This window comes from Chrysoperla carnea, chromosome 4 (assembly GCF_905475395.1).
Source record: "Chrysoperla carnea chromosome 4, inChrCarn1.1, whole genome shotgun sequence".
Lineage (NCBI taxonomy): Eukaryota > Metazoa > Arthropoda > Insecta > Neuroptera > Chrysopidae > Chrysoperla > Chrysoperla carnea.
This window is the reverse complement of record NC_058340.1, coordinates 74,509,967-74,522,305: the sequence shown is the minus strand read 5'-3', so window position 1 is coordinate 74,522,305 and position 12,339 is coordinate 74,509,967. Positions and strand designations below refer to the sequence as shown.

The window sequence follows — 12,339 nt, the reverse complement described above, 5'->3', positions numbered from 1 at the left end:
TACAATTTTTGTATCTAATGTATTTTAAACGGGGACTAACTTGACATGGCTAAACTATAGATGCTATAGTTTACTCAGTGGCTGTCACAAGTCAGTAGTGTCAGATGTCAATGTATAACCTAAAATTAGCATGAATATATATTTTTTAATTAATTATTAATTAATTATTTTATAATAAACTTTTAATAAATAAACATACATACAACACGAACTGTCAACAATAAATATAACCTAAAAGGCTAAACAATATTCAGGCGGGCAAAGCAAAACATACGATATGTGGATCGCCGGTAGTCACATGCGCATGCGTAAAGGGCACGCATAATTTACTTCACAGTGAAGTAAAATCCACATCACGGTGATACAATATTTGTATCACCTCAATCTGAAACTAATATCACTTGTACAATCAGATTTTTACATCATTTGTGGGGCAAATTTTAAATCATCTTTTTTTCCGTGTAATAGGCCTAAAGTCAAGCATAGAATTTGATAATCGCTCAGAACGGCTGAAGTTTTTTTTTTCCGGTCTACGCGATATTTTCCTAATTCCTTCATCAAATTCCAAGGTTATCCCTAATTTACTGGCTACTTACATGAAATAAACAGTCTAAAAATGTACCGCTTAGAAATAAACATTCTCGAGAAATAATAATAATAACATTTAATTTTATTCATTATGTAATTTGTATATTATATCTGTAATAAAATTGCCTATAAATATAAATAAAGTAAATTACTGTTGATATTTATCACTGTATTTAACCACGAGTATCGCACTGCGGAATTCCATACGGGTCGAGCTGGCAATTAATGGCTGTTTGAGTTTAAAAGAATAAATTTAAATGTTTAATGGAAAGTATCAGTAAGTTTTTACAAATTGGGTTAGGAATCTTTTTGTTTATGTAAATGTATACCATCTATATAGCGCAGCGATAGTAATTTATTTGGTAAACCAGTGAAATATATTATTAAGAACTAAGATGGTAAACTCTAAACCATATAATTTTGGTGTAGCATACAATTTTCAGATTTAATAATATAATGTGGTCTAAAATCCAGACCAAATAGAACATTCAACTAACTCTCTACGTCCTGTCCGTCTCTTTTGCTCTGTTACTTTTACGCTGACTGTTTCTCATTTATAACACCGCGCAACATCATATACCATATACATTTATAAAACCTTTGCACGTTAATCATTTGTTTTCCCTGTCGAAATTTAAACCTTTTGTAATCTTTTAATTTTTTCCTTCCTTACCATCAAAATTTGAAGAAAAAACACATTAATAATACCCAGAACGTGATACTTTCTGCTTCAGTATGTATTCTAGAAGAATTATTTTCTATAAAGAACACCAATATGGTGATGTCATCATATCGAATTTATTTTATTTTATTTTTTTAATAAATTTTTACATAACGACTTTAACAGTCGGGACCCATTAAAACCAAGATGGGCTCCAAAAGGTTAAAGACGGCCCTCCAAGGCCTCCAAAAGGTTAAAGACGGCCCTGCTTTCCCTTTTTAGAAATATTTAACCATGCTTTCCGGAAGAGAGTGATGTTTGAATCTCTGTTTTGGCAAGATTTATTCTTTCACATCGCCGTGCTTTACTTATGGTAGCGGTAAAGCCGTATAATTAATGTTACAATTAAATGTTTTAATATTATGACAAAAATTTTAATTTTATAATTTACAGTTGGATAGGTTTAAAGAACCACCAGCGTTTGGACCTATGTGTGATTTACTATGGTCAGATCCACTCGAAGACTTTGGTAACGAGAAAAACGCCGAACACTTCTCGCACAATTCCGTCAGAGGTTGCTCGTATTTTTACAGGTAAAAATTTTTTTACATTAAAAATATTAAGCAATTAGGAAAATTAAAATTTTTTTTTCTGTGTGACTAGTTATGCAGCCTGTTGTGACTTCCTACAAAATAATAATCTTCTATCAATAATCAGAGCACATGAAGCACAAGACGCCGGGTAAGATGATTTTCTTTATTTTTTTATTTCTGTAAGGAGACTCTGAAGAAATCATGAAGATCTCATAAATATACTATGCCAGGAAAGCTAACCACTTTGACCCCCTTAATAGTATCAAGACGTGAAATATACTCTACCATCAAACAACTTGATAGGTCAATGGTTAGAGTGGTGATCCGAAAAACCAGAGATTGAGGGTTCGATCCTCGCTCGAGTGTAATTTTTTTTAATTAAAAAATCTTAGTTTGAGTTTGATAGAAAGAGTTTTATTTAATTTTTACGTATATAATTTATTTCAATCCAGGATTTTGTGTGGCAGGACCATTCAAATAATTCTCGAACAATTTTAATATAAACTAACATTAAATGTTTCTAGGTATCGTATGTATAGAAAAAGTCAAACAACTGGATTCCCATCCCTAATAACAATATTTTCGGCACCCAACTACTTAGATGTTTATAATAATAAGGTAAGAATAAAATTCAATCACTAATTACTTATCAGTGTGGTGTCAATGATAACTGTCGACTGTGTAGTCACAGTGTGGTCACCGTGTAGTCACAGATATGTTCTAAAGTTTTTTTTTCTTGTTACCTTGATGATTAAAAATAAACTTTATTATTTTAGAACGCAACTAAAAATAATATAATATTTTAAAAGATGATTCAAATCCAAACAAACACACTGTGTTTGAACTACGAGCTCAACTAACTTGTTTTAGTTCTAGGGCCGGGTATAGAATTTGACAGTTATTTTATAACCGCTTGAATCAAGAAAATATTTACTGCCTAAATTAAGTAAGTGTTCAAATCGTTGACTCAGAAATTGACTTGTTATAAGAAGATTTACAGCCAAGTGAATGTTTGCTTCAAAGCAGTAATTTTGAAAGGATTTTCTAAAGATATTATATAACAACTTTTTAGAAAATTTTCAAAGCCGAGCAATTCTCTTTAAAAATTCTCGTTCTTTGAAAAACTTCTCGGGTCTCTTGAAAAGACGTGTCCTACCATGAAAACTTTCTAAAAAGAAAAATATTTGTTGTCATGACCACTTAAAACTGCCTCTAGTCGTTCTGAAATGGCTAGAAAGTAATAGCCGTTGGGCTTAGGACTATTAAGAGTTTTACTTTTCAATAATAATTTTTTTCATTTTTAATTTTCTTTTATTTATTTTAAAATATTTATTTGTATTTAAATTATAATATTGATACGTCATTAGTTTAACATATTATTTAATTAGTTTGTGTGTTAGGGTTGACAAAAAATTAATATGGAAAGAAAAAGATTTTTAAAGTTTAAAAGACAGTTTTAGGGTTGAGCATGTTAGTAAAATAGTAGTCAGGAAAAGGAGAAACCATAGTGCCATCTTTTAAAATCAGCTCAGCTCATTGATCCAAGAATTTTTACTTTCTTTAATTTAGAATGTTTTGCGATTTTTTCCTCTTAGAAAAGAAAAAAAACTAGGATTAATTAATTTGAAGTTTTAGTAAAGAGTTACACGGTATTAGATGCATTATTTCGAAAATTATTTTAGAATTGTTAAGTCAACACTTTTCGTAGTACCTATACTTTCTACTATTCGTCCAAGGCCCGTTGGGATTAATCATTAACCTAACCAATGAAAATGAGAAAACCACAAAAGTCTAATTCTTTTGAAAATTGGACGGATTGGACGCAATTATTTTGAAAATTTAAATTCCCAAAAATTAGAATAAACATTTTATGCAACCTATATGTCATATAGACTTAGACGAAATTTTTTTTCTATTTGATTTACAAGTAATTTTCCTAATCCTAGAACAAAATTCTTTTTTCCCACTTAAAAAGTGTTGCATCGGTAACGTGTGCCAGTTTTAATTTGTCACATTTAATATCAAATGATTTATTAAAGTGTTGATAGTTTCAATCTATTTTGAAATTAATTTTAAATTAGTATATTTTTGCTTTTTTGTTAAATAATTAATTAGTTAATTTTTTTTTGTAGTTATTTCCGAAATAATAAAACCGAAAAATTTGTCCTTTTTTTATTTATTATTTCCGTGCAATATTATAAATTTTTTTAATAAATTATTTAAAAAAAATGTAGGTATTTCTTCTTGATCATAGTTCAAGTATAATGAATTATTAATTATGAAAATAATAATTAATGTGAATATATTTGTCTCGTTCATTTAGTCCAGAAACTTCAACTTAGAAAAGTATATTTTTCTAATCAACTGAAATTCCTATATATTTTATTAAACCATCCAAAAACTAATTTTAGATCACAACAGAACGCACAAATAGTGCCTACTTTCATAATTTATTGGTCAAAATTGTTATTTATTAAAATAGATAATTTAAAAAATTATCTTTTTTGTGCATTTTCTCCTTTGAAAAAATTCATTAAAATTGGAGTAAACAAAGGTCTCCTATTTTCATGGAAAAATTATTTGAAACTAATTTGAATCTGGCGGAAACGGTATCACTCGCTAAAATCTATTCCGAATAATGATTTTCCAGATATCAGCTACACCTTTTTTCAAATTTAAAATCCATTGAATCCACGACGATATATCTTAAAATAGATTGATAATAGAGGCGAATAGATTCGATTTTCGTAAGTTTTGGGTCAAAATAAACTTATTAAATGATTTTATTAAAATTGGAAACAAAGAATATTGTGTTTAAAGTTGAAATTTCTGGACTAAATTGATTATATTAAAAATTTTCCATCCTATTTCTTTAATGGTTTATAAACGTAAACAAAAAATTTCAAGTTTCAAAGTTTCAACTTCAATTTCAAAATTAGTTTATTTCATCAACATCATAAATTTTTAGTTCCTAGCCTAAACTTTACCTGTAGTATATAATCTTATAAAACAGAAATATATCGAAATATATAAACAAATTATACATCATTCTTAAGGTTGTACGACCACCAAGGCAATTAGATTTAGGGTTGAAATTATTTGTACCTTATTTTCAATTTTGAAGATGAATTTTGTTATAACTTCATGAAGATTGCATTTAAAGTTTTGTTCTATTTCTAACGGTTTGGAAGATGGGTCTTACGGACCCAACACCCAATTGATCTATGTTGCTCATTTACGAACTCGACTTAACTTTTTACGCCCTGAGGACGCTATAAAAATTTCAACTTGATATCTTTTTTTTTTTTGAGTTATCGTGTACACAGACGGACAGAGGGGCAGACAGACAACCGGAAATGGACTATTTAGCTAATTTTATGAACACCTATACCAAAATTTTGTTCGTAGTACAATATTTTTAAGCGTTTCAAACTTGGGACTAAACTTAGTATACCTTGATATATATTACATATATACATGGTATAAAAATTCATTAAAAATTTACAATAGTTACACTCATGTTCATAAAAAAGCGTGATGATATTAAAAATTAAAAATGAAATATTTTTTCAGGCTGCTGTCTTAAAATATGAAAACAATGTAATGAATATACGTCAGTTTAACTGCTCACCACATCCGTATTGGTTACCAAATTTTATGGATGTATTTACATGGTCGTTACCATTCGTAGGTGAAAAAGTAACTGAAATGCTTGTAAATGTACTCAATATATGTTCAGATGATGAACTCATGTCAGATGGTGATGATGCGTTAGAAGAAGGTCAGTATTTCACGTCAATATGTCATCTAAATTATGTTCAAATTCAAATTGACAAATATATTTTTTATACCAAAAACAATACTTTTTTAAAAATATTATATTACACAAAATTTTTTAAATTCTTGTTCTTGAACATTCTTGCATTTCTATTATCTTGCTTTATAATTAAGTTATTTCATAATTTCCATCCCAAAACGGTTTATTTTCTGGAAACTTTAAAATTTGATTCTATTTTCTACAGAGCGCCAAAAGTTATACAAGGTGGATAATTTTAATTAATTATGGCTAATACTCGTTTTTGAATTAACAAATCAAAAAATAAGCAAGTGAAAACAAAAAACAAACAATTGACTGATTTAATTGTTGAAATACCGTGTATAGACAGTTTTATACGTCAAACGAAAAGTTAGTAGAGAATCATGTAAAAGGCGCACATTAATTTACATATAAAGTGATAAAGTTAAAAAATTCGCTATTTTGCTATTTTGATAACACAGGCAAATTTAATTCGATCTTATTGGTTTTTTTTTTTTTTGAAACCCACTAATTATGGGTCATTCTTTTCATCTATGATGTCAATTTTCGGCTAGCTATCACTTATGTGCTTAATTCCAGGACCAGGACTCCACATTCTTGAAACCAATTAGAGCTAGGTAAATTTTGATCACAAATTTGAAAAGTATGACCCAAATTTAGTAGGATTACATACTTGATTTATCAAAATTGGATAAAATTTAAATGTGATAGATCAAAATGAAATTTTTGGATTCTGATGACGTCATTAAGTTAAAAAATTCTATTTTTTTGAGAACACAGGGCCGACTCTCGCCCATTATGCCTTTACTCTTATGTTAAATACTATCAGTATACGAATTTTTATCGAAATCGTTAGAGTCGATCCCGATAAATGTACCCTCGTTACGGCTCTGATGATATCCTCCATTAAACTTTGCAACTTTTGTTAAAGTTATTTTTTGATTTTTCAACTTCAAAAGCAGCTATTATCTATAATATATTAAAAGAACATTTATATTTAATTGCTAAATTTGCATCAATGAGCTTTTCGACAATCAACGAATTTTAATCTTAATTTCCTAGCAAGATGTCGTAAAATTTTCTTCTCTTATCGAATTTATCAAAATGGCAATTATGAAATAATTAATTTTGTTTGAATCATCATTTCATATTATCGTGTTCTGAGGATTTCGATTTGAAAAATTTCTCAGGGCATGATAAATATGATTGTTTTTTTCGTCTGTGCTTCATCATTCAAAAATACTTGGAAAATGAACAATCTACGCGACTCATGTTTTAATTTGTTCACCAGTTAGAAAAAAAAAACAGTTTTATTACACTGTAATAGTTTTACTTACACTCAGTGTATTACACAGAACCAAAAAGTTCAAGCTTTATACGTAGTCTAAAAAAAAGAAAATATTCATTTTCCAATGTATTAAGTTTTTCCGTTATGTTTTTTTTCTTCTCTTTATGTTTTCATCTTTATGTTTTCTTTTCATTTATCATGATTTTCTAACTTGAAAAAAAAACACATAATTTTTATCAACTTACACGTCATGAAAAAAAATACAACATCATGTTTCAATGTTCAATGTTTTTTTCTCTTTCGCTTCGAGATTCAATGTACAGTCACTGTCACAAAAAAAAATAATACCAACTGAGCTGCAATAAATATTTGATTAATCGATTTTGATGTCAAAAACTATTACAAATTAGTTTATCAATCAATTTTTTCTTTTTATAACGACATATAAGAAACTGAAGAATCATAGGAAAAAATTTCTGAAAAATTTAAAAGTATTACGGTGATTTCATGTGTGACTGACACTACATTTTAACCAAAATGCGTTATATTTTGCGAAATATTATTTTATGCCGATTCTACATTTATCCTCCTGTAGTAAAAATGTGCTCATCTTATATATTTAAACGAGCAATTCTTGTATATTCTTCACGAAAATTATTATATATTTTTTGAAAATGTCGTTTTATCCGTGTTTTCAGGAAAAACTGAAACAAACTGAAAAATGTGACTCTTACTGCCATCTATTGGCAAGTAGTATTACTATTATTTTTTAAAATTAGGAGCAACTAACTGCTTTACCAACACCAAAACATTAAAGTTAGGTTTCAGAAGATGGCGTTGTTACACGATTAGTATGCAGGGTATTTTTGGAAGTAAAATCGATCTAGCTAAGTTTTATTTCAAGAAAACGTCGTTTTCTCTCGGAAACGGCTCCAAAGATTTTCATGGCTTTTAGTATGCAGGGGATTTCCATCACACAAAGCTCGTTCATTCAGGTATTAAAACTTTATGATAAATGATTTATTTAAAATGCAAATATGATGGACACTACTTGCATTCGAGAGTGTTTTTAAACTTCGAATATCTTCCTCTTTGCAGGATTTATGATTTTAAATCTGGGGCCAAATTACATAAAATAAATTATTATTGGAAAACGGTAAAAAAAAGAATCTTAGATATTTAAGAATCAAATTTATTAGAAAAATAAATCATGACTGGCATATATCGTCACTTTGGATTGCAAAATAGTTCGTAATATACTTTTTCATGGAATTATCCATAACATTTTAAAAACGAAGGATCATGTTTAGTTTTCGAAAATAATATATTTGATCCATTTTAAAATATTTAAATACTTTAAAGGTTATTGAGTTTGGTATCAAATGAAAGATATTAGTGATTTTCAAAACTTTTTTTAAAATAAAAGTGACTGTAAATTGAAATTCAATACATCACCTGATCAAAACAAAATCAAAACAATAAAACAATCACACACCGCATATTAAATGAAAACAAAATATAAAAAATTTGATAATGATCGCTTATTTTTCTCATTTTTTTTTTTGTTTTTCAAACCAAACAAAACAAAAAAAAAAACAAAAAATTAATTTTTTTTATTGAATAAAATCCGTTGATACATTTCACATGCATAACCGTTCATTATTTGATGGAATACAAATAAAAACAGATGGTAAGGTTCATTTTTCTCTAAACATATTTTTACTAGTATTTAATTTTAAAATTGCTTCTGTCTATATAAATATATATATTTACATATATATATTTTTAATATATTATATATATATTTTATATAATTTATATATAGTTGCCTTGTAGAAATTTATTTATTTATTTATTATTTATTTTTTTGGAAAAAAAAATTGCTTGATCCATTTTTTTTTTAAAGAAAAAAAAAATTAAAAAATATTATTTTTTTTACACAAGAAAAAATTTTAATATTTATCCCCCACTCTCAAATTTAAAGTAGATTATTTTTAATGTCGTTTTATTTATATTTATTTATTTATTTTTTTTTTTTAATTATGATTGTTTTTTGGATTAATTATTTACTTGTTTGTTGGAACAGTTTTTGTACAAAAAAAAAAAATTCACTTATTTATTCTCCCCTTGTCACAACCCCCTCACACCACCACCACCACCACCACCCCCTTGTTTATTTATTTTATTAATAAGAACACCCCCCTTTCACACACACATTAGTTTTTTTAATTAAAAAGATTTTTTAATAATTCAGCATTAAAATAAATTTGCTTTTTTCAAAATCCTGTCATTTAAAAAATCAATTTTATTAATATTTATAAATTAGCACATGCATTTTTATGTTACATTTGTTTCTGCGACACTCGTTTTTTAATAATTCACACGACTTTGATTTGAAACCTTTGTTTTTCTTAGTTGTGTGTGTACAGAGTGTGTTCATTGAAATTTGTGTTATGTAAGAATTATATGTTTTATAAATGTTCAAACATTTTTTGCATATAATTTTTCAAATGTTTTATTCGATATTTTTAATTTTATGGATGCGTTTAGTTCATGAAATGTAATATGGTGCCTCTTTTGCCATCTTAAACGGCCAAAAAATGACGAACAGCCCTAATAGATAATGCTGCAGCCTTTTCTGAACACATTAACAAAATAATGAAGTCTGACTTTTGTTTTTGTACACTCGAGTCTTTGAAAGACACCAATCACATCGTCATTGAAATTTTTTGTAATTCTGCATTACAATTTTCATGATATGCGTTTAAAAAGCATTAAAGGTCCTTCGAGCGAATGCGGACCAATACCGTAGCGCTTACACCGACTAAGCGCATGTGTGCCTTATTAGCATCTGGGCCTCATTTACCTCATGTACCGTAGTTCTTTTTCGATTTCGCAAGAAGTACAAGGAACGTCCTCAAGCATGGGCGGTTGTTTCCTCAATATCTAGAGAACGGTGATCTTAACTCGCCATGTACTAACGTTACGCTACCGAGCCGAGACTCAAATTCTCTATCTCAACGTGCTTTTCTCAACTCATACATTTGATTGATTGAATTTTCTTGAGTAAAATTCCTTCTCGTGACGTGGGAAAAGTTCTATTATACATCGCTGATAAAATCTGATTTTTTTCCTTTTAATCGTTTGTATAAATTAGAGAATTTCCTGGAAAATTAGATTATTTTCTTTTAAAAATGAATCATTCTCGGAAGTCATTAAAATTTATACTCCGAGGGGTATTTTGGATTTGAAGCAAATTTTCAAATATTTCTCCAACGATTTTATAGTAAAATAAAATGCTTGGCGTAGCTCTTGGTTCTTTTTACAAAATTGCGGGAGTTAGTTTAAATTAAAAGTTTGAATAAAATCACAAACCAAATTTATTTGATACACCCTGTATGCATAAAAAGATATGTTCAATAATGTCAAAAATTAAAAAAAAAAAAAATTCATTCCATTTTTTGCGTAATTACACACAACTCTGTTTGCTATTTATGTTTTTCTTCTATTCTGACACTTCTATTTTTTCACTATTTGCCCCTATATTTGCATCGGACTCTTGTGTTGCGTGCGTGTTGTGCCACACGACAGCGAAACAGACAAAAATAGTTATTAAAAGACCTGGTAAGTGCGAAATGATTATGAAACTAAAAACAAGGTGAACGCTTTCAGAAATAAACAATTTTATAAAAATAAATTTTTAAAATTAAAAACTCAAAATATAATTTATAAAAATTATTTTTTTTTTTTATTTTAGTTTTTTTTTTTATTTTATTAAAATTAAATTAATTTTTTATCAGAATTATTTAAAGATGAAAAAAAGTTGTTTTTTCTTCTCGCTAAAACGGATTTTAATTTTTTAATTCTGTTAACACATAATCAGTTTTTTTTTTTAATAGATTTCGTGTTTCTGTTAACAATTTTTTTTATTTTTTTGAATTAAAAACGCTTGGTGTGTGAATTTCTTGTTAATTCTTTTAGTTAGTTTTTAACTTTTTTTATAATTTGGTTAGATTATTACAACGGTTACGTTTTTATTATTGCTTTAATGTTTTCAAAAAAGGTCATTTCAGTTTCAACTTAAATAGAAAACATCAAAATTTCCTACCAAAGGCAAACGGAAAAATTCTTTCAGTTGAATTTATATTGATGAAACGACTGAAAATTAACAATTTTCTTACTACTATTTTTATTCGCTGAAAGTTTTGTCAAATAAAAATAATTTGTTAATTTTCCTTGGCTCTGTTAATATAGATACATCAAAAATTCACTGAAAAACATTTTCCACTTGTTTTGAATAGTAGGACACTTCGAATACAAAACAAGAGTTCCATGTCATTTTCATGTTTCATCCTCTACGTACAGATGTTGTCAATTCTCAAAAATGTAATTTAAGGGGCAATTTCTTTTCTTTCAAAGTAAATATTTTTCAAACTCTAAACTTTACCTTATTTTATTTCTCTGAAAAATATAATAAAAAAAATCGTTTTATCTGAAAAAATAAAAATTTCCAATGTTGCTTTGCAAAATTCACTATCTTTTTAAATAAACAATAATAGTTCCATTCTGAAAATGGCGAGACCGTCGAAACATGTCATTATTATTCTTTAATATAGGCTGTGAAGTAACATTAGTATTTTTTTTATTCCTTCAGTCGTCAAACTCTTTTCAATTTATTAATAAAATTCATAGCGAAAGTTTGTTTTTACAAATTTATTAAATCCTCAATGTGGTCTGTATTTTTAACCGGAATGTGAAAACCAGAGCATAATTGAAACTAAACTTTTTTTGTTTTCTTTACTACAAATTGAAGCCAATTTTGTTTAACATTAATTTTGGAAGGAACATGTATGTGTGAATCATTGTTGCGTATCAGGCCACAAACAGATATAAAATTCAATCTGTTTCATGACATCATAGATGTTAGTTTCGGAATATTGATTGGCCAAACGTTTTTTTTTTTTTTTTAATTTCATGTTCGATTCACAGTTAAAATCAAAACTAAAAAGAATCACACAAAGCAAATATTTTAGATATTTAGAAAAAATAATGGGTCATATTTCCATTTCATTAAACATTAAAAAAAAAAAATATTGAAAACATTTGAGAAATAATTTAAACAGACCATAATAATTCTAGAGTAACATACTTTATTTGAAAAAACAAGACCACAAATGTATTTAAGGAAAAAAAAATTCGCGACTTTTGGCGCAAACCAAAAAAAAAAGAAAAAATCATTTTATTTTAATTTCTATTCTATTCTCTACCGAAAATTTTAACCTAAAAATTATTTCTTTTATTCTTTTTCAAAAAAAAAAAAATTCTCTATAATTTTTTGTCCTTTGGAACGTGTTTGAAATTCAAATTTTTTTCTGTAGAGTGTGGACGCATG

General features: G+C 27.5%; 1 protein-coding gene across 8 annotated transcripts in view; it reads left to right on the top strand.

The window, feature by feature from the left end:
- The window catches only part of LOC123299269 (serine/threonine-protein phosphatase 2B catalytic subunit 3-like), a 242,977-nt gene that overhangs the window by 222,036 nt on the left and 8,602 nt on the right, over positions 1-12,339 (top strand). For 4 of the 8 annotated variants that reach the window (XM_044881614.1, XM_044881613.1, XM_044881612.1 and 1 more), the window contains exons 6-9: positions 1,703-1,842; positions 1,913-1,990; positions 2,367-2,460; positions 5,416-5,623. In XM_044881614.1, coding sequence (XP_044737549.1) covers positions 1,703-1,842; positions 1,913-1,990; positions 2,367-2,460; positions 5,416-5,623 — 520 coding nt within the window. Of the gene's footprint in view, positions 1-1,702; positions 1,843-1,912; positions 1,991-2,366; positions 2,461-5,415; positions 5,624-8,634; positions 8,638-10,538; positions 10,572-12,339 lie in introns of all 8 variants that reach the window. The other 4 variants (XM_044881609.1, XM_044881608.1, XM_044881611.1 and 1 more) reach the window with 2 other exon arrangements.